General features: G+C 36.6%; 1 protein-coding gene across 3 annotated transcripts in view; it reads right to left on the reverse strand.

Annotated features, from left to right (window-relative positions):
- Positions 1-6,302: 6,302 nt before the first annotated feature.
- MARCHF1 (membrane associated ring-CH-type finger 1) overlaps positions 6,303-23,407 on the reverse strand; it is an 879,756-nt gene continuing 862,651 nt past the window's right edge. For 2 of the 3 annotated variants that reach the window (XM_058436859.1, XM_032148774.2), the window contains 2 exons: positions 23,160-23,307; positions 6,303-8,461 (listed from right to left, as the gene is read on the reverse strand). In XM_058436859.1, the coding sequence (XP_058292842.1) occupies positions 8,163-8,461; positions 23,160-23,307 (447 nt within the window). In that variant the 3' untranslated portion in view covers positions 6,303-8,162. The remainder of the gene's footprint in view (positions 8,462-23,159; positions 23,308-23,407) is intronic. The other variant, XM_058436860.1, reaches the window with a different exon arrangement.

The following is a 23,407-nucleotide window of genomic DNA, read 5'->3' on the forward strand; positions in this document are numbered from 1 at the left end:
TTCTTACAATCCTAATTTTTTTTATAGTAACTTATGTTGATTAGTTAGTAATCTGTGTAAAAGTGTGGTTTTAGGATTACATGAGTAGTTAATGTCTGAAAGTTTCCTCCCCTCGCTTTTGCCTCATAGTCTTAAAATGGTTGTAAAAACTGAGTCATAAATTGCATTAAAGAGAATAAGAACTGCTTTATCTGGACTGACACTTAAAAGCCCCTACTGTTAGATGAATAACTTGTGAAAAATGACAGATTGTCCTCCTTCTTAAACATTTGTTTCTAGTTTCCCCTGTGTTGTCAAAGCAAAGATTACAACTAACAAGTTACACTGCTGGGAAACTAGAATAGGTAAGTATTTGTTTAATGAATGCATATAACATTTAGGACCGCAATAATCATGTCACTCCTAGTTGGATCAAAGCAGCCTCAGAGATAACTTGTCTTTAGAGTGATGCTTAAGATGTTCTTACTCCTTGCCTGTTGAACATGTTCTTTCTGGGATGATAACTTGTGCTCCCTTCATCTAGACCACTTTTAAGTCAGTGGCATATTTTTGTAAGACGTCTTATAGTTCATGGCCATGGAACAAAGTAAAGGTAACTTATTTTTGTAAACTAGGGACTGGCAAACTTTTTCTTTGTAAAAGGCCAGAAAGTAAATATTAATATATTAGGCATTATAGGCCAAGTGTAGTTTCTGTTGCATATTCGTGTGCATATGTGTGTTGTTTGCCGCCCTTTAAAAATCTAAAAACTGGCTGGGTGCGGTGGCTCACGCCTGTAATCCCAGCACTTTGGGAGGCCGAGGCAGGTGGATCACTTGAGGTCAGGAGTTCGAGACCAGCCTAGCCAACATGGTGAAACCCCATCTCTACTAAAAATACAAAAATTTGCTGGGTGTGGTGGCACATGCCTGTAATCCCAGCTACTGGGGAGGCTGAGGCGGGAGAATTGCTTGAACCCAGGAGTCAGAGGCTGCAGTGAGCTTAGATTGTGCCACTCCACTCCAACCTGGGTGACAGAGTGAGACCCTGTCTCAAAAAATAAATAAGTAAAATAATAATATAAAAACCATTCTTAATTAATGGCCATACAAAATAGGCTAGGGGATTGACTTGCTTGTCATAATTGGCTGACCCCTTGTCTAAACCAATGAGCTGAACTTCCATGGACATAAGTTAATGATACATTTCCAAGTTCAGAGCAGCTGACTCACATCTGTAGTCTTTTTCCCTAATATCCTAGTTGCTTCCTTGCCGTAATTACTGACAGAGGTGTCCCTTCAGGACCTTGCTTACCTCAAATAGAAGCTTTTTTCTATTCTTATTTTCCATGTGCTTCAGGGGCAGGAGATTGGGTAGGTGTCCTTTTTGCTCTACTGCCACTTCAGAATAATTTCTCCCTTAAGTCTTTGAAGTTCTGTTCTTGCCTTCTTTCCTTACTATCTTACCTCCCAGAAGAACCTTTTGCCCATTCGTAGAATACTTTAGCTCGTGGCCTAGTTTTCTTCTCCCCTGTAGCAATCATTTTAGTGATTCCTTGTGGATAACAAATAGTGGCTAACAAATATAACAACAGTATGAGTTTTAAGTTTTCCAGTCTTTTTCTCCGTCCCATCAGAGGCCTCTCAGTGGTCACACCTGGATCCTTATCAGCACTTCCACTCTGTAGACCTGATTTTGAGTATTCCACTCTCCATTCACTGTCACCACCCCTCTTCATTGCTGAAGTTCTGTACTTTGACCTCACTCTCATTATGCATCATGTCTTATTGAGCTTAGCTTCAAGTTCATAGTTGCTTCCTTGCATATACCCTCAATTCCTTTGCCTCTGACTGTAGTTATTTCGCTTTCAGAACCCAAACCAAGTAACAGCTATGTTTCCTTCAGGCCTGTTCTCAGGCAGCTCAACATTGCTGAAGAATATCAAACAGACCATTTTCATACTGATGTTTGCAAATCTCAAGTGGATTCTCAGTACTGCTTAGTGATCTTATTATGTTCCCCTACTAAGTTCATTTTCTAACTTTGAGAAAATTATTTTACTACTTTTTTATATGTTTTTCTAGCTTGACTTGAATACTAGCCTTCTCAATGTTCAACCCTTGGCTTTTTATACATCTTTGAGAAAACACAGATTACCAGTTTCTTTTGATTTAATGGATATATCTTTTTTTTTCCTTTCAAAGGCAAATACTCCTACTTATGTTCTGTTTCCCACTCCTTATTTTCTCAGAAACTTGATCTAAGTTTTTCACGCAATTTCTCAAGCCAGAATTCTGCCTATAAAATCATCCTTCATTTTTCACTTTCTGTCCTCTATGCCTTCCCTCAATATACTTTAATTAGCGAGTATTTCTGATTCCACTTCCAAAGTGAAAATCAAATTGGCCCGTGTCACCCAATCTCTACTTTTCATCCTTACCAGAGTCACCATGTCTTGCCTGTCCTATGTGCAGTAGCTTCTTAACTGGCCTTCTTGCCACTGTTCTTGCTCCTTTTGCCAGCACCCTGATGGCCTTGTGTATGTCCACTTGATCCACAGCTGGGCAGGGTTCTGCTGCGGATGACCTGACTGAGCCTTGGAAGACTGTCCTGTAATCTTCCCGGAACATGGGGATATGGAGGATATCATTTGCCTCCTGATCTTCTGGGAAGGAGATAGTGAGACAATTTGTCATCACCTGGGTTCTGATGAACTCTGAGACTCCACCTCGAGTCACTGTAGCATAACGCTGCAGCCTATAAAACTAATGACTCAAGATTGGTGCAAAAGTAATTGCAGTTTTTGTCTTTTTTTTGTTAAAGTACTTTTAATGGCAAAAACTGCAATTACTTTTGCACCAATCTAATATAATACTTAGCTGCAACACATGGACTCAGCATCTCAGCAACAGAGTGCCCTTCCCGTTATGTAGCACTATCAGCTCATCTGGCCCCTTTTCTGTTTGTGTCTTTCTGTAGGACAAGACCTATGAGAAGGCCGCACCTTTGCATCTTACTGTCTCTGTAAGTACAATTGACCCTCCCTATCTAAGGGTACTGCATCCTTGGATCCAACCAACCACAGATGAAAAATAGTCCGGAAAAAAAAGTATGTACTGAACATGCAGAATTGTTTCTTGTCATTATTCTTTAAACAATACATTGTAATGACTATTTCCATAGTATTAGGTATTATAAGTAATCCAGAAATGATTTTAAGTATACAAGAGGATATACATAGGTTATATGCAAATACTACACCATTTTTGTATCAGGGATTTCAGCATCCATGAATTCTGGTATCCGAAGGAGGTCCTGGGACCAGTCCTCCACACATGCCGGGGGATGACTGTAATAAAGAGTCTTACAAGGACCTGTTTCTCTACTGGCCGAATCCATCAGCCTTGCTTGACATTTCCCATTCGGGATTTTGGTACTTACCATTCCCTCTGCCTGCGTTGCCATTCCCCTGAGCTTTTGCAAGGCCGACAATAACTGAATTTTCTCTCTTCCTTTAGGTCTGAGCTTAAAAGTGTCCGCTCTGTCTAAAGCATCTCTACTCCCACACCCTTGCTACTCTTGGTAATCGCTATCACAGCACCCAGTTTAGGATCACTGGATACATAATGATAGTGATTAATGATCTAGGAATGTTTGCTATAATTTCTGGTGGTGAGGGAGGGTGTTAAGTTCAGATTTTGGGCAGAAGAGTTGGCTCATGTAATTAGCAGACTGGTAGAAAGCCCTGTAGGTCCTTAGAAGTTGGACATTTGGAAAGGACCTTGTTTTTCGCTGTCACCAAACCTCTTAGATTCTAATATCTTGCTTTTAATGTTTATTATCCATGCAATCATCTGAATCCGCTATTATCTCTGAATAGAAAAATGCTGTTATATTCTTATTTTTCTATATCCAAGAATTATTCTTGAGAAAATCCCTCTTTAGATTACATCGTGATTTCTCTTAAACTTTTTTTAAAGCAGGTTTGAAAGTCCACATAGTTTATTTTCATTGGTTTCCCTCTGTTTGTGTATTTATTTATTTGTACCATGTCATGAGTTAGTCAACGTAGGTTTGCTTTAAAATAATTATATATTCAGACCCTTGTAAAATCTTAAAAATGTATGCGTGGTTGGACGTTGCAAATACAAATATCAGTCTGTTAGGCAAAAAGTGTGGAAACCACAAGCAAGGTTTGCGTCACTTGTTTAATATACAAAGTCTTTCACAGATAATTATTTTCTTTTTCTTAATTTGCTTTAGTACACATGATTCACAAAACAGTAAATTGTTAATGCAAGAGAATTATGTAAAACCAAAATAGTACAAATGCCTAATTTCAAAAACTGCACACAGTTAAAATAATTTTTCCTCCTTTGTTTTAATGCAGTATCCAATTTCAAAATGGGCTTTCTTTAGATGTGGAGGAAACACTGCAGCCCAAAATAACAGTACTTCCTTTCAACTGTGTTGATATGTAAAATAGCACCATTGGGCTGACTTAGGAAAGAAAAAAGGTTTTCATCTTTCTTAATTAAAGTATTATATAACAACTATAATAATAATGATACTAATAACTTTTAAGAGCTGTACTCTGTTCTAAAATATTCATTTTCAAGGCAAGGAAGGGTAAACTATATGGGGCAGATGGAAGAATCTTCCCACCTCAGCCCCAGGACTCTTATAATTTCCCTTAATGGTGTCATTGCTCTAATGAGCTAATTTTCCTGCCAATGAATAGATGTTTTAAAGAGTACCGAAGGACCTTTTGTAAAACAAGATAAAATATAACTATGAGGTTGTCTCTCTGGGAACTATAATCACGTGTAGAAGCAGCGCAGAGTGAGAGTTAATGCTGGGGTGTTTTGAAAGACTCATTCAGTCTACACCTATCTTCCTTCAGGTTACACACTGCTGTATCTCAGGTTGTTGGGCTCACTTTAGTTTAGATTTTGTTCATTTTTATTTTGTTTTTGTACTTAAGCTTAATTGCCTTTTGGGCTTTACTTTTTAAAAAATTGGAATTTCTTTCTTTTACAATTTAATCTTTACTCCTGTAAGATAAGAGTGATAGTTCTTTAAAAAATTAACAGCATCAATGTCTGGTTTATGGTATTGATAATACTGAAGATTCATGATTGTAAAGAGCCAAGGTTTTTAACACAACTGTAATTTCAGTCTTCAATTTTAGTCCTTTTTTTTCAATTCCGTTTTATTTCTTCCATGAGCAGGTAAACATGCCTCAAAATTTGCATTCTGTAGAGCAGTTCTTCTTTTTGAAGGGTATAGTCAGTCTACAAAAAAGTGCTGCCACAAAACTAAATCGTTTTATTGTTTGAAAGGGCAAATGTTCCATTGCCACACAGAATGTAAAAAGAAAATAATCAACATTAGATTTTAAATGCAGGTAGTTATTTCAGATATTTGAACCATAAACAACCATTGCTGAAAAGCTTCTTAAAAGCTTGAAATTCAGAACTTCAGGGTTTCAAAAAGTCAGAAGAATAGCAAAATCAAGTGTTGACTTTTAACCTGCCAGGAAACTATATTATTTTCTCATTTCAACAATGTCCAAGCCCATAAAAGTTAATTGCAAGAATTTAGGTATAGTTTTAAAATCCCATGTCCTCTTTTACTATTAATACAATAATGCTTACCTTTGCTTTTTATTCTAGACATATTTTCTTAGTGTTAAGTGTAGCCCTTAATAAGTGAGGCTTTATTTTAGCCAATCATCCTCCACTGTGAAATCAGCCCTGCAACATACCTTGTTTAGGTTCGTACAGAATTTAAACAATATTTTCCATGTTAATTAAAGTAAATAATTATTTTACTTTCAGAGCAAACAAAAGAGAAATCAACATTTCTTTGTTTGCTGATGTCTAGATGTTTTTCCCCGGGAATATCTATAAGCAGCATGTTGCCATTACTAACCCACAGGGAAGATGGATTAGTAAAAAGCTTAGGACAGTTAACAGGAAAATTGCATTAAGGTTAATCCCTTGGATATGGTGCCATGGTTAAATCACCCACAGATTTGTTATTCATAAATGTATTTATCTTAAATATTTAAAATGGGCATTTAAGAGGAATTTAATATACGGTTTAATTTGTTTAAGGTCCACTGTTTTTTAAAACATTACTTATATCCTTATTTATACAGAATTTTTGGTTCAGTTTAGTTACCTCAACTTTGTTTTCCCTATGCTTATAACAAGTTTTAAGAAAGATGAGTTTTAAACCTTTTGTTTCCTGACTGAATACCTTAACGTTTTCCCCGCATATATACATGAATACACACACGCCATACACACACACAAAACTGACATTGTTTACCTTTTGTTTATTTCTAGTAATCAAGACTATTTGGACTCAGTGTCAGCCACTACTAATATTCATACCATCTTTCTCCTCATTTAAAGGTTTTTTTGTTTTTTTCGTTTTTCCTATGTTCTGTGAAGAGCAAGCACACTGATAATTACAAAGTGCATCCATGTGATACCCAGATTTGTGCAATGTGATACTCATGCTTTGGTTCTTATGGCCATCATTGCCTTTTCATGTTAATAAATAATGACAGCTAACAAAAATAAGTCACCTTTTTTAATGTAGGATGTCTTTCTTTGACAGGCTACTATATCTATAATCATCATTAATCTAGCTCACTGCAATGTCATTCACACATCATCAATCAGTTTTACATGAATATGCAAAGAACACAATAATCAACTGTCAAACCTGAACAATTAATTACTTATCACAGAATCTGTTGAATATTTTTGCTTTCTAACTGAGCAAGGGAAATCCTGTCAGCTTTTAAAAGTAAGGGCTAGATTCTTAGTCATAATTACTCATCATCTGTCAAGTTGACACCTCATGGATGAAATAAGCCTTACACATTTGATTTAATAACAAAAATAGGTAATTTTATTCCCCTATTGTAAGTACTTCATAGTAAGAAATTAATTTCACAACTTTGCTACAGGCAGATTGTTTTATCTTTCTATACTTTTGGATTTTTACTCTTTAGAGATGTGAACTTCATCTGACTTTAAAATGAGGACACTTAATTTAATTTAATGCTTTTAAAAATCATAACTTTTGTGAGACTTTGAAATAAAATAATGAATTAAACTGTTTTGAAATATTCAACTGTTAAATAAAGCAGAAGCTTAGTCTCTAATTTTACGGCTGTGCTATCCAATATAGTTAATTCAAGTTGAAGTGTGCTTTTAAATTACCAACTGGATTTTGAAAACTTGGTTCAAGAAACAGATGTAAAAACTGTCAATCAATTTTTATATTGATGACATGTTGAAATAACATATATAGTGTTAACTTTTTAAAAAATCAAAATTCATTTTAACATTTATTTTTACTTTTTAAAATGGGGCTACTGGGAAGTTAAATATTTGCATCTGTGGCCTGCATTTGTGGCTGTTGTGTTTCTATTGGACAGCACGGTATTAGAGGAACCAGATAAAAATATAAGACCTGATAACTGAGTTCTGTGGGTATTTAACAGAGCTAATTATATCCGAACATTTTCTGAAAATCTTTTGCATGACTTAAACATAATTCCAAATATCAATGTCTTCAAATGTATATTGCATCTATTTAAAAAACATGCATCTGTCAAAATAACCAGACTCCACTAAACCATAAAAACCTGTTAGCTGTCAAAGCATATCAAAATATGCATCCTCCAAGTTCACTTCCAATATGACTTAGGGATAATGCAGACAATTTCAGGCTTAAAACCAAATATGTTAGTTATTTCCAGATGAGACAGTTAACATTACAAGGCCCTAGAAGTAATACACATTGCAATTCAAGTCTGTATTCTTGAACTTTTCCCCTGTTAACTGTGAAGAGTATCATGGGTCCATTTAATCTTTGATTACTGCCTAAAAGCATTCATTGCCCCAGTAGTTCTTAATTGTCTTAGAAATCATTCTCTTGCAAACTTCACATTTCCATACATACTTTACGCTATTACTTCATGGGCTCCTGGGCATTTGGTGTGTTTTTCTCCTTTCCTCTTTGAACAAAGTCAGGAAAAATGTGTCAGTAGGAGAAAGGAGGAGCTGAAGGGAGTAAATAATTCAAGATCACTTCTGTCATTTGTAGTGGCTGAGGGCTAGAAAGATATTCTTCGGTGAAGAAACTCTCAACAGGTTCCATCAAACTGATACAACTTCAGGGGGGCCACCCTCTGCAGATGGCAGTGAATTTGTACCTGTTTGTGGTACAGGCACTACCACAGCATCTTTGATGTCTGTGTTTACATTGCATGAGAAGTTCTTCTCCAGTTTTTTGGCAGTGTCTGGGCAATTTTGTACAAAGATCACACGGTTATAGGCCTTCAGCCTGCGCCACAACTGAACGTAGACTTTACACTGTACGTACATGAAGACAAGACCTCCTGTGAAGCCAATGGCTACCACAACCAGTTTTGTCCAAAACGGCCATTCAAGGACACCTTTGAAATGAAAAAGAGAAAATGTTATCACCAAGTTGTCCTCAGTGGATTTGGTCAGTTTTTTTTTCTATGCCCCTTCAAAAGCCCATGCTTGCCTTCTAGCTTATGTTAACAGGAATATATTGTTCATAACTAGAAAGAATTATAATCTGAATTGGCTTAATTCCTTTTGAGTATCCTACATGTATTATCAAAATTGTATATCAGGACATTTTCTCACCTATCACTGTCAAATCTCTTATTTCTCCTAGCATCAAGTACCTATCACAATTATGAGATATGTTAGATTTTGGACATTTGGACACTGACATTTATCCCTTATAGCTAAACTTTTAAGGAAGGATGGTGAGCATAATGGAAGAATCAGAGTTTAAAATCCTTTTAAGAAGATGAGGTATAGGTACATGTATGGGTTTGTATGTACAGGTCTTCCCACCCTCATTTATTTTAAAATGTAAAAGGAAGGAGAAAGGAAGAAGGGAGATGGGGAGGAGTGAGAGGGAGAGGAAAGAAAAAGCTGCCACATCTCACCAGAGAGAGAATTCCTGAGTACAAACATGCAAAAGATTTAGGATTTTAGCCATTTGTTTCATAAATCATATTTTGTTATTGAGAACCATCACACTTTTATAGATGTCTATATTTTCTCTTAATTTCCATCACTATTACTAGAAATAGGCTTTCTTTTGTAAATATAGTTTTAAAAATTATTTCACAGGCATTTCAGTGACTACAACAGTATTTAGGTAATACATAATTATGAATGTTAAATATATGAGGGTCAAGAGTGTTAAATATATGAGGGTCAAGTGGTCCTCCTGCCCACATTAGGATGGTGTGGGGGATAATAGCTGTCTTCCTGTAAGTGAAAAGTTGTGAAGTAGAAAAATATAGCTCAGTATGGCTCAATACGGTGCAACAGGAAGGGATGGTAGAAACGTGTAAAAACCACGGTAATTGAGAGTCTGTGATTTGACTTTGGATTTTTATTTACTTATAACAGTGAATAGAGTTATAAGAAAGATCCTATCTATATTTTGTAGTAGTGACGTTTGCTTTATGCTTATGGAAGCAAGCAGAAATCATGCCCTATTTCCATCATGATGAAGCACCTTGTACCCTAAGATTAACCAAAAATAACAGCGTTACCCTGTCGATTTCTGGTCCCAAAATAATGAAACATTGAGTATTATATTCCCAGATCCCCAACAAACACCATTTTATTCTTGACTTTTATTTAGCTCATGTTGCAAGATCTTTCTGGTTATGACCATCATGTAATAAGATTTTGTTTTTTCTCCATGAACAAATTAATGCAAACTTAGTAATCATGGTAATCTTCTTTATATTTTTCTTTAAATACCTGTTATATTTTTCACTTGCTTATCCAGTTTTTCTGAAGTCTGACTCCCTTGAGCCTTTGCAAGTAAACTCTTTTTCTTTTCTTTTTTTTTTTTTTTTTTTTTTTTGAGACGGAGTCTCGCTCTGTCACCCAGGCTGGAGTGCAGTGGCGCGATCTCGGCCCACTGCAAGCTCCGCCTCCCGGGTTCACGCCATTCTCCTGCCTCAGCCTCTCCAAGTAGCTGGGACTACAGGTGCCCGCCACCACGCCCGGCTAATTTTTTGTATTTTTAGTAGAGACGGGGTTTCACCGTGGTCTCGATCTCCTGACCTCGTGATCCGCCCGCCTCGGCCTCCCAAAGTGCTGGGATTACAAGCGTGAGCCACCGTGCCTGGCCTACTCTTTTTCTTTTCAAAATGCTTTGGCTCTGACTCTTCCTTTGAAATTTTTGGGGAAAAAATGTTCTCTGATCTTAAAAGGGATTGTAAGAAAACATGAAAAGCCTCTCACTGTTGTTGATGTTTCATTAATTTGTTACTCTGTTTGGCATTGTCAATTTAAAATAAATTTCTATGCCTCTTTCAGCAATCAAATCTGAACTTAGTTTTTGAGTAGATTAAATATATGCAATCAAATTTATTAGAACCTTTACCGGTAGCAAAGGTAAATTTTTTCTAACTCCTAATATGCAAGGACTTCTTTATGACTTGAATAACTCATAGTAGTCATCATCTTGAATATTTACTTAATCCTAATGGAAATAATACTTCAAAATATCATTGGCCAAAGCTCACACAGGAGAAATAAGAGAGCATTACAGTGGCAGGTGTAATTAATAGGCAGATAATTAAATATCCCTAGATCTATTAAAGAAATTAAATCAACAATAACCTTTCAGAGCAGAAAGCACCAAGCTCAAATAGTTTTACTAGTGGATTCTACCAAACATTTAAAGAAGAAATGACATGAATGTTCTACAGTCTTTTCCAGAAAATAGAAGAGAGAATACTTCCTAACTAATTGGGTGAGACCAGCTTCGGCAAAGACAATTACTATGAAGAAAAGTTATAGGCCAGTATCTCTCATGAACAGATACAAAAATTCTCAACAAAATATTAGCAAATTGAATTCCACAATGTATAAAAACAATTACACCACTACAGTCAATAGAGATTTATTCTAGGTATGCAAAGTTTGTTCAACTTTCAGAAATCAATGTAATCACATCAATTAGCTAAAGAAAAATGTGAATATATCAATAAGTGCAGAAAACACATTTGACAAAATACGACACTCAATCATGATAAAAACTAGGAACGGAAGGGAATTTCCTTAATGGGATAAAGAACATAGAAAACCTATAGCTGACATAATGCTAAGAAACTAGATGCTTTTCCCTTAAGATCAGGAAGAAGACAAGGATGTTCCTTCTTACCATGCCTATTCAGCATCACACTGGAAGTCTTAGCTAATGCAATAAAACAAGAATAATAAAAGATGATTGGGAAAGAATAAATAAAACTATCTTTGTTCACAAATGATATGCTTGTCTGTGTATAAAATCTCAAAGAATTGATTGTTTTGTTTTTTTAAATAGGTGATTATGACAATGTTGCAGGATACAAAGTTTTACAAAAAGTCAATTGCTTTCCTATATATAGAGCAATAAACAACCAGAATTTGAAATTAAAAACATAAGCCCATTTACATTTGTGCCAACAAAACAAAAACAATGACAACAACAAAAACCTTAGGTGTAAACCTAACATAATATGTACAAGATTTATGTGAGAAAAACTATAAAGCTATGATGAAGGAAATAAAAGAATATCTGAATGAGATAAGATGTTCCACATTTATGGGTAGGGAGATTTAATATTATTAAGATATCTATTCTTCCCAATTTGATCTACAGATTCAATACTATCCCATTCAAAATTCCAGCAAGTTATTTTATGGATATTGACAAACTGATTCTAAAGTGTATATGGAGAGCAAAAGACCAGAATAGCCAACACAATATTGAAGTGGAAGAATAAAGTTTTTGAAAACTGACACTATCCTTGATTACCACCACTATGGTGATCAAGACAGTGTGATATCAATGAAAGAATAAATAAATAAATCAGTGAAACAGAATAGCCCAGAAATAGACTGATACAAATATAGGAAACTGATCTTTAACAAAGGAGCAAAGGCAATTCAATGGAGAAGGGATAGTCTTTTTAACAAATGGGTGCTGGTATAACAATATCTGCATGCAAATAAATGAGTCTGTAAACAGACCTTACATTTTTCACAAAAATTAACTCAAAATGGATTATAGAACTAAATGTAAACTGTGAAACTATACAGCTTCTAAAAGATAAGAAAATTTAGGTGACCAAAGTATGATCTATGAAGAGAAAAATTGATCAATTGGACTTTATTAAAACTAAAACCTTTTGCTCTGAGGAAGTCACTGTTAAGAGAATGAAAAGACAAGCCACAGGAAAAAATATCTGCAAAACATACTCTGAAAAAGGGATTTGTATCCAAAATATACAAAGAACTGTTAACATTCGATGATAAGAAAATAACCTAATTACAAAATGAGCCAAAGATTTGAACAGATATGTCATCAATGAAGATAAACAGATGGTAAGATTATCAATATATGTGATTACAGAATTGCACATTTAAACAAGATATTATATACCTATTAGAATGGCTAAAGTTTTAAAAAAGAACACTGAAAACACTGAACGTTGGAAAAGATGTGGAACGACAAGCAGGAATTCTCATTCATTGCTGATACGTATGCAAAATGGTACAGTCACTTTGGAAGACAGTCTGGCAGTTTTTTACAGTGGTAACCACAAGCTTTTCAAATGATACATTATACTTATTCAAATGAACAAAAACTTATGTTCACACAAAAACCTGCACACAAATGTTTGTAGCAGCTTTATTCATATTTGTTCAAAGCTGGAAATACCAAGTTGTCTTTCAATCTGTGAATGAATAAACTGTGATACATCCATGTAATGGAGTATTATTTAGTAATTAAAAAGAAATGAGCTATCAAGCTACAAAAGGACACAAAGGAACCTTAAATGCATATTGCTAAATGAAAGAGGTCAGTCTGAAAAAGCTACATATGGCGTGATTCCAACTGTATGACATTCTAGAAAAGGCAAAACTGGAGATAGTAGGATCAGTGTTTGCCAACAGTTTAGGGGGAGAAAGGAAGGGATGAATAGGTGGAACACAGGGAATTTTTAAGGCGGCAGCACCATTCTGTATGATTCTGTAACGGTGGACACAGGACATTACATGTTTTTCCAAACTCATAGAACTGTACAACACAAAGAGTGAACCCCAATGTAACTATGGACTTTAATAATAATGTAAGAATATTGGCTCCTCAGTGGTAACAAATGTACCATGTTGAGGCAAGATGTTAATAACAGGAGAAACCTTGTGTATGTGCAGGGTGGTATGTGGGAACTCTCTCTTTACCTTCTTTGTAATTTTTCTGTTAACCTAAATCTGCTCTAAAAATAGTCTTTTATATATAATAGATTTATATATATATATTTATATATATTAGCTCCTTACTTGAGATTAGTTCCATGAATTCATCTCTTTGTGTAGGTCAGTTTATAGAATTTCTTCGAGTAAGAGATGGGTTCTTGAGCATTTAAGTATTTGGAAATTGGTAATGTATGCATGATATATTTATGGAAACTATTGCACAAAAACACTCCATTTCTTTTTAGCCATGCCCAAGGGAGTTTATTGGGCCTAAAATTTGCTGCAGTCCTGCACAATAAATGCTCATGACCTATACCTCTATTTATTTTATCGTCATCCTCAGCTGCCTGATTTCTCTCATCCAGTGCCTTTCTTAGTAAACTTTATCCAAAGTCCTATCTGGGTAGCTGTTTTCCAAACATTGCACATCCTAATATAGGTTCAAGCTTTAGCACATGCTATTCCTCTGTCTAGAGTGCCGCGCTCTTTACAGTAAACTTCTACTAATCTTTCAGAATCCACTCCAGGGAGAAAAAGGTGCAATCTGTCATGAGGTTGGCAAACACAGCATTTGTTCCCTAATTACTACCAACACTCTTTCCTGCTAATCCCTATGATAGCTTCATGGTTCCCAACACCACAATCTAGGTCAACTTCTGGAGTTGGCATGAGAAAAAACCTTTTTGCCATCTGGCCCAGAGGAAGAAGATGCTTTTTCACAATATTGCAAATTCCCTACATCGTAGTCCAGGAGAAACCCTATTAATGTTAACTAATTAAATGCTGTTGTTTGGAGTAAAATAGAGTAACTCTGAACTTAATAAAACTAGGAGAAAGACTAATGGTTTCATGTCTCTCCCTACCCAAGCCACTATTTAAAAAAATTAATTAGTGTATCATGGAGTTAAACTCTTTGAAGGAACAAATTCAATTATCAATATATTTACTTAAGAGAAGATGCTAAAAGATGTTAGAAAACAAATCGTCAAGAAAACAGACCTTTGATTTTAGAAACTTTAGAGTCCAAAAATGGACTATACCAGGCATTTATCATTGATCAGTGTCTGTTAGTCATATATAAATGTTTCCATGGTCCCTTTCTCCTATAGACTTCTTTGATCTTAAGGATAGGATTTTCAAAATAAAAGAATGCTACCTGGATTTGATTTATTTATACAGACGCATTTGCAACCAACACGTGTTCGATAATAGCACTGTTGTTATCTAGTGATAATAGTGGTACTACATCATGTATTCCAATACTCTTCAGAAACATTTTCATTTTAGGATAAAAAATACAGAAATAATTACATAAAATTATCAGATGAATTGCTTTATACTTATTTATAAATTTCCCAAGTAACTTATAGACAAATATAATACTTTAAAGTAGTAATAATAATTTTTGACCATTAGTGCAACTTTTAAAAAATGTTGTTCTACTTCGACAGCACTAGTTCCTCATCTAAAGATTTCACAGTGTCATTCATAATGAAACATACATTCCACAGTTTTAACATATTCTAGGTATTCCTACATATATTATTCATTTTTGGAAAAAAAATTGAGGGGAGTATATAAAAGAATCATTTTTCTTATAAAAAAGTTTTTAAAGAAAATATCAGGCTGATACAATAAAAATTGTTTTGTTCTTGATTTTTCTGGTGTTCCAGCAAAATAACTGAACTAAAAATTCAGAGTTCAAAGGCCTTTAAAGACGATCTATTTCAATTCTCTCTTCTCCCCCTTTTGCTATTTCATGCCAAAGGTGAGATTATTACCCAATGATCTTGGCCTAGTAATCTTTGATAGTGTTGAAATTTGAATTGTGTATTGCATGGAAATAGCAGTTAACTTTCTATTTTTATTTAAAAATACTCCAAGGCAAAGTCTTCATAAGTGATTTAAGGAGTTCTGAAGAATAATCAGGAGTATGTGATGATTCTAATAGTCCCAGATAAGTGGCAGCACACATTTATACATGGCTGGACTCCTGTGTCCATTTTTCCTATATGCTAAGTAACATGGTGGCATCAAATGGTAGAAATAAAAAGAGCTAAATTATTCTCTATGCAGAGAGTCCATGCATTTGGAATATAGAAGGGCTTTTTTTTTTTTTTTTTCTTAAGTTCCTACTTAGCTGTCTTCATCTATGCAAGGAGAACAATCATCTGAAACACTGACTCAGTGTAGACCATAGGTTCACCACTGGGGGCAGTTTTGTTCTCTGGGGGACACTTAGCAATGTCTAGAGACATTGTTGATTGTTGTACCTGGAGTGGGGTGCTACTGACTTTTATTAGAGGCCAGGGATGCTGCTAGATGTACTACAATGCACAGGACAGCACCTTCCAACAAAGAATTATTCAGTTCATAATGTCCATAGTGCTGAGGTTGAGAATCCCTGCTGTGGAAGACAGTAACTTATGTCTCTTTATTGGGAATTTGCAGAAAGGATTTGGAATATGAGCGAGACATCTTGCAGTTCTCCAAATTCAAAAGGATTTTTGCTGTAAACTATTATATTAAGCAGTAGTTTCAATGTGTTTAGAAAGCTTTAACCACAGACAGACTGGAGATGAAATGTGCTTTATTTCCCATTTTTAGGGAAATTCTCATGGACCACATCCAGTTTTCTCCTCTGCTTAACCAAACTAGCAGCTGTTCCTCATACATGCCTGGAGGTTTTCCATTTCTGAGCCTTTGTCTCCGATCTTTTTTCTTTGTGTTTTGCTTCCTTACTTCTATGTGTCTACTTGTCCCACAAAACCCATCTTAGAGGTCATTTCCAGCTGGAAATAAGTTTTCCCACTGTTCCACTTCCATGTTATTTCTCCGTGTGCAGTATGAGCTCACTTTCTAACATAAGCATTTTTACTGTGTCATGCTATAATCTTGACAAGCACAGAATTTGTCTGGGCTGGACTTTGTTTTCCATAGTTCCTTGCTCAGTAGGTATTTCAAGGATAAATGAAAGCTTTTACAACCCCTCTTCACTGTCAGTAAAGCTGTGCTTTAGATGGTGGACAATCTAAAGAAAAGTCCACTCACGTTTCACCTCTCTTTCCAGAAACAGTGACCAAAGCCTATAATATACCTGGGAATCTGGGCCAGGGGGAAACAGTTGCCATTTTCTTTGCCCTTTTTGGGAGACTCAGCCTGATCCCTCCACTTTCCTTCCCAAGGTATCTCTGAATCAGTTTCCCCTGCCCACACCATCCTTTAATATGTTCCTGGAAAGTCAAATCTCCCACAAAACCCCTCCATTAAGTTTAGAGTGCAGAGCACCCCAACCCCCACATACAAAAGCCATCTAAGTACAAACTCACTGTCCAAATGACTATCTTTAACAGACAGCCTGCTCTTTCTCTTGCCTTCAAGTAAGTGCACACGATTTTCGTTTTCTATAAAATAAATTACTGTTGAGTAGTTATAAGGATTGTATCTTGGAAAACTCACTTTAAGGATATCTTGAGGAGATGCTAAAATGGGGCTAAATGGATTTTTCAAGAATGTTTTCATCAGGAAGATGTACTTGCCTGCTTTTATTGAGACACAGCCAGTTGTCTTCTTACATTCTGTTAGACTAGTCAGTTTCTATGCTGTCGTTAGCAAAGACAAAAGAATGTACACCACAAAAAAGGACAATGATAGAGAAAGGAAGGCACTAAATCTTTTCCCTGGGCATCCTATGTACAATTCAAGGTATCTTTGTCCTCAGTCATATATAAAGCTGTATCCTGCACTTCACAATGCCGGGAGCACAAAGTTGTTTCTATTTGCTGATTTCGCAGAGGAATTCGGAAAATCTAACTTAGGCAATTCAAGCATCTGCTCATTTCTCTGAGGCCCAAGAACCCATCTCTACTTCTGTCTTTGTGTCTGGAATCCTTCTGCAGGAGTTTCTGTAGTTTTAGTAATAAACTCTCTGCCCGTCTTTACCTCTCAAGCATTAAGGGCAAACATTTCTTGGACAGCAATTAAAAGAGCAGGCATTCTCTCTACCACCATTTTCTGAGGAAATAGAAAGCTACTCTAGTCTCTCATATTAACTTTAATTGATTCACTCACATTCCATATTATGCTAATCCCACAAGGAAGAGCACTAAGTTCTCAGTCTCAATATTTTTGTTGATTTAATATGATTATTAAAGTAAATTCTTCCAGGCCTCCTTTTTACAGTCGCATATATGTGATCTGGTACTTGCAGGCTGCAGCATCCTCCAGGCCATTCCAAAACAATCAACATGCGAATAGGTTTTCCAGGAAAGGCTTAAGATAGTTTGTAGTCTTGCCCTTCAATGTGATATTGAAAAGTTCACAAATTAGAGTTAAAGGAATCAAAATGCTGCAGCCTTAAAGTCTAGTGCCACCAGAACCAGAAATTTCAGTCCACAGTTTATAGGGAAATTTATATTTAAAGAGCGAGTGAAAACACTTTAGACAAAGAAAGGCAGATGGACTTCACAGCTCATTCTAGACTCTTGGGAGTCTGATTCTGGACAAGATTATTTTTAGCAAGGCAGAGAAGGAAACTGGGATGTCCAGGTTAAAAGTAACAGTATTTCAAAAACTTGAATGAAAAGGGAAAAATAAAGTAAAACTTATAATTTTTTTTTTTTCCCACACACACACAAAAATCCCCCACATCTTCCTAATTCTGTACTCTATTGGAATTGGGTCAGAAGACACGGATTGGGTTATCCAAGAGCATTTCCCCACCAGGAACCTGAGAATTAAGCATTAGTTATAAACAGGACCTCTGCAACAGACTGACTTTTTCATCTCTTTCCTGGCTAAGGAATAGCCAAATCTCCAAATGATTCAGACTTCTGGTTAATTTCTTTGCAGCCCATGCCCTAAGAGGATTTCCCTTATTATGGTTAATGGATTCTCAAGAGTGGTTTTCCTGTGCAAAATCTCCACTTGTTTTTGAGGGTTATGGACTTTATTCTGAAGAACCCTATTCCTAAGAATCTACTTAAGTCTTTACATCTTTATCCACCTAAACTCAGATAGCTATTTCATTTCCTTGAGGTATTAGGCCTGTTCTGTTATTTTCTTTGGTTTCAATTTCTTTATCCTTGATAGCTTGTTTCAATAATAGCCCCTGATTGGCTCATGCCTCCCTGTAATCCTGTCCTGGGATATCCCATCACCTGTTGACACTGGTCTTGGTCATATGACCTGCTTTAGCCAACAGGATAATAGGAAACATAACTCAATCAGAAACTTTAAATGTGTTTGCAGATGGTGATTTTACTCTCTCCTGATGCTTTTTTTTTTTTTTTTTTTTTTTTTTTTTTTTTTTTTTTTTTTTTTTTTTTTTTTTTTTTTTTTTTTTTTTTTTGAGACAGTCTTGCTTCTGTCACCCAAGCTGGAGTGCAGTGGTGTGATCTCAGCTCACTGCAACCTTTGCCTCCTGGGTTTAAGAGATTTCCTGGCCTCAGCCTCCTGAGTAGCTGGGACTACAGGCATGCACCACCATGCCCAGCTAAGTTTTGTATTTTTAGTAGAGACAGAGTTTTACCATGTTGGCCAGGCTTGTCCTGAACTCCTGACCTTAAGTGATCCGCCCGCCTTGGCCTCCCAAAGTGCTGGGATTACAGGCTTAAACCAACACACTCAGCCTGGGATGGTTTTTATACAGGTAAAGCCAACTGATACATTACTTAAAATTGGAGATAATAGTATCTACCAATTTCATATGGTTGTTAGTGTGGATTAAACAAATTAACAGTGCCTGACACATAGGAAGTATAAATATAAGTTTTCATTATTGTTATTATCTGTGTGATTTGAACGCTACACACCTTCGGCTGATTCAGCTGTAAGAGTGGAGCTTTCACAGGTGTCTACCAGTAAGATCTTTCTAACTTCACTGTGTTATAAGTTTAGGGTGTTCCAGCTTGACTCAAGGTAAGCTTCTCTCCAGAATCACAGAGGAAGTCTAGTTAGTTGTCAGCCAGGCCACTGGCATTTAGTCATAGTGTGTCTCTGAGCGTCTCTTGCAGTTACAATTCCCTTCGTCAGGAGAAATGCTCAGAAATCCCATCAAAAAATAAACTAAAACATCCTTAAATGCTTAAGTAGCAATTATATATATTGTATTTGTTAGGAAATATTTCTGCCAACCTTTCAGACCACAGTGACAATGGCTTATCAGCTGGAGTTTATCTACCAGATCCTTTTAGACTCATTTACTTTCCAGAAATAGTTTCTCTGAAAATATATTTCCTTTGGTAATAGAATGGGGTCCCGGTTCCTCTCCCCTGAAGGCACAGGGGCATACCTGTAACATCTCACTTTTCTATTTTCTCTTTAAGTCAAATTGGGTAAAGCAGAAGCTCCCAGGTGGGCATTTATAATACAGCTGGAGATCAGGCAAATTGCTTATTTTCTCATCTATAAACAGTGATCTCTAAGGTCTCTTCCAGCTTTGAAATTTGATTTCTCAGAGTATTCTGCAAATGTTATATAGGAGATCATGCGACTGGAGACACCTAGAGTATGTCTAAAAGCTTTTTTAAATCACCAAGCAGCAGAAGAGAACCTGTTTCACTTAACAGTGACAGTGGCTGTGTGTATTTACAGAAAGCATCTCACTGTAAGTTGGAATATTTTGGCTGGGTGCTTAGGGTATGCAGAACTATAAAGTGTGTGTATAAGGAAGGGTGTGTGTATAAGGAAGGGTGTGTGTGAGTGGCTGTTGTGGCCTTGGGGTTTCAGAGGGGAGCTGGTTTTCTTTACTTTTATCCTGGTTGCTTCTCTCCAGTTGGGTAGATTATTAAACAACAACAACAAAATTGTTTCACATATTTATAACCTTTTTCTTAACTTGTTTTAATGGTAATATTCACCATGAGTAATTATGTGTCATATATGTACATTATTTATATAGACATGTTTCAGTCTATTTGATGCAAGGTAAAGTTTCCACCATCAGGGTTTCATAGGTCTAGGGAAGCAGGAGGTAAAAATATGCATTTCTAGTGAATGCCCAGGTGATACTGATGTTGCTGGTCCCAGGACCATACTTTGAGAATCACTGTGGTAGGAATAATGATCCTACTTCAGGGAGCTGAAGTGAGTTTCCCAGAGCAAGTGATGTTTAAGGTAAACTGCAAAGGCTGAGTTGGGATTAGGGAGGTGTGTGAGAATATATGAGTGTTTAAGAGTGTGTGTGGTGGCGGTGGACAAGAGAAGCTGGAAGGAAATGTTTTACAGAGAGGAAAGCTGAGCAAGGGCCTGGACATAGATTTGAAGAGCTGAATGAATGTTCGCCTAGCTGGCTTCAGCTAGGTCACGGGGGCAGCATAGTCCCACTGAGGAATTTGGGTTACCTTTTAATGGTTAAGTGGGAATAGGATGTGATTAGATTTATGCTTTTGTAAATCTGCCGGGATTACATTATTGAGCATGGGTTGTGTTGAAGCTGGCAAAACTGGAGAAAGTCTAGTCAAGAAGCTTCTGCAGTTTTCAAGTTAAAAATATGATAGTTTCCAAATGGATGGTAGCCATAGGGAAGGAAAGAAATGGACATACTCCAGAGGCATGCGAGAGAGAGTGAATAGGATTTGGTGATTGATTTAAGGTAGAAGAGGAAGGAGATCAAAGTGAAAGCTGGATATCTGGGTTTGGCTACTGGGTGTTAGTGGTGCCGTTTCCACCGGTGTTAGAGTGAGAAGCGGTAGGGGATTATGCAGTGCGACACGCTGAGACTTTCAAACAGAATCATTCAGAAGATAGGTGGATGTATGGGTTGGAGTACAATAGGAGTGGGAAATGAATTTGGGAAGTTATCAGCATTGACATGGCAGCTGAAGATAAAGTAAAATCCAGGGGGCCTACAGAATGAGCAAGGAGACAGAAAAATGGAAGAAAGCATGGAGCCATGAGTTTCTTGGTTTTTGGAGATATTTTTGTGGCTGAAGTTGAGACCATTATGTTCATTGTAGGGTAAATGATTGCTATTCAGTCACATGTCTTAGAAATGTGGTTGGATAAAATAAATGTAAGAGAGGGGTTTTCTTATGGGTGTCCATGTATATATGACATGAGATTGCTTCCTCTTCTTACATCTACGAGAAGGGCTCTTAATTTTCTTTCCTTCTCATGTGGCTGGAAGAGAAGAGCTCTGCCGTTTACTACAAAGAGGCCAAGTGAGGGTGACCACTGGGAGAGGGGAGAGACTACATTACCTGGAGGAAATTTGTGGTTCTCAAATGCCAAGCTCTAAATGTGTCATCTAATCTAAGGGTATCATGTCTGGCCTTGATTGCTAGGAAAGAACTAGAGTTCTAAGGTAACACATTGGGTGAAGCGAGGTGGGATGCCTCTGTTTTTCCATCCATATGTGACTGCAGTATTTACAGCACACTGTTTGTTACTTGGGCCAGTACCTGTATCAAGAGAGGACACTGGATTTAAAAAAAAGAAAAAGTTCTACCCTCAGGGAACTTATTTAATAAGGATGTAATGTGACATTTTAAAATCAAGACTCTCTGAAACAGTACATAATGTAGTTGCAAACAATGTAGCTTGATATTAATGGTATGTAAATGAGTTAATATGGAATAAATAAACACATAAAAACAACCCACAAAACCCCATCCTACCTGTTTTTCTAGCATTTAGACTCGACACGGTAGTGCCTTCATTTTTTTTCCAGAAAAGGACAGTGGCACCTGAAACGCTGTCACCATCCCCTCTCTGACACACATAAACCCCATCCACAATTCCTTTCGTGGGTCCTGGCCTTCCCTTTATCCCCGCAGTCGTTTGCCTTTTTGAAATGCTTAGAGCGGTGCACGCTGGTGTGTGCTGCTGCCACCTAGAGGGTGAGTGTGAGAATGGAGTCTCCCCTTCTGTGTTTATGAATCCCCACGCAGAAATACAGAAGTAACTAAGCTTTTGTGTTTTAATCTCTTCCTTATTTATTTTTTTCTTACCTCCTCTCATTGTTTTGTTCTTTCATTTTCTTCCATTTTTTCTCTGGGTGTAGGGATGTGCAAACATTTTTCACAACATTACAAACTCAAAATGTTGTTATCGAACAATGTCTTTTCTAGAGGCATCAGTAGTTAAACACTGTTTCCTGCGGGAGTGTGGAGATGTTTCTCACTGTTTTACCACCAACGATTGAGGCTGGATAAGGTATGAAAACTTATAGGGCCCAATGAGAAACACAACTGGGTCCTTTCACACATGAAAATATTTTGTAGACATTGTGCTTTCTCTTTTTGTTTCTGTTTTTAGTGACTTATCCATTTTAATGTGAGAATATGCCTTACTGATTTAGAAACATTTTCCTTTGCAGACTTGACACCATCCTTCACAATCAAACTTCGCATGGCTAAAATGTCAAACCATGGCGCTAACCCACTCTATCAAACTATACAGTACTACCTAAAGAGCTACAACACATTCTCTACTAGAATGCCATCTCCTTCATGCTTTAAAGGAGAGATGACTAGAGTGAATTAAATAAAATGAGAAACCCTTCATTTTTACAGCCATTTGCCTTTTCACATCAGGCAGAACTTGATCCTTATTCAGCTCCCGAAAAGCCCAAAGTGGTGTTTGCCATTTGTATGTAACTGCCACTAAGTTTTATATGGATTTGATGAATTTCACATCTCAGCTTGGGACTCCATATAGTTAATGCTTTTTAATCAGAGTATTAATCAATAACATGATTAGGGAAGAATCAATAGCAAATACTAGCTTTTCTAGTGTATCATACATGATGAAGGCCTAACTCAGGGAAATGACTTCCCTATCCACCTCTGAGTATTGTCTTTAGGATCCAAGAGGGTAAGAAGAAAGATGTGCTCTTACCATTATCATTGCCTTGCTTGATTTCCTCTGCTGTCCGGTCTATCAATACATACAAAGACCAAACCACACAGGTGATCGCAATTACATGGAAGGTGACAGAGCAGAATATTTTCCTCCTTTCACTTGTGGTCATCTGTAGTTTCTCCCACTGCAATCAGAAACGAAGGACACAAAACTGAATTGCAAACTAGGAAATTTTGCTCCCCTTTTATTTCCCAGACATAGATCATGAATGGAAGAAAAACAGT

The sequence above is a fragment of the Hylobates moloch genome, unplaced genomic scaffold (genome assembly GCF_009828535.3).
Source record: "Hylobates moloch isolate HMO894 unplaced genomic scaffold, HMol_V3 SCAFFOLD_3, whole genome shotgun sequence".
In the NCBI taxonomy this organism is placed as follows: Eukaryota; Metazoa; Chordata; class Mammalia; order Primates; family Hylobatidae; genus Hylobates; species Hylobates moloch.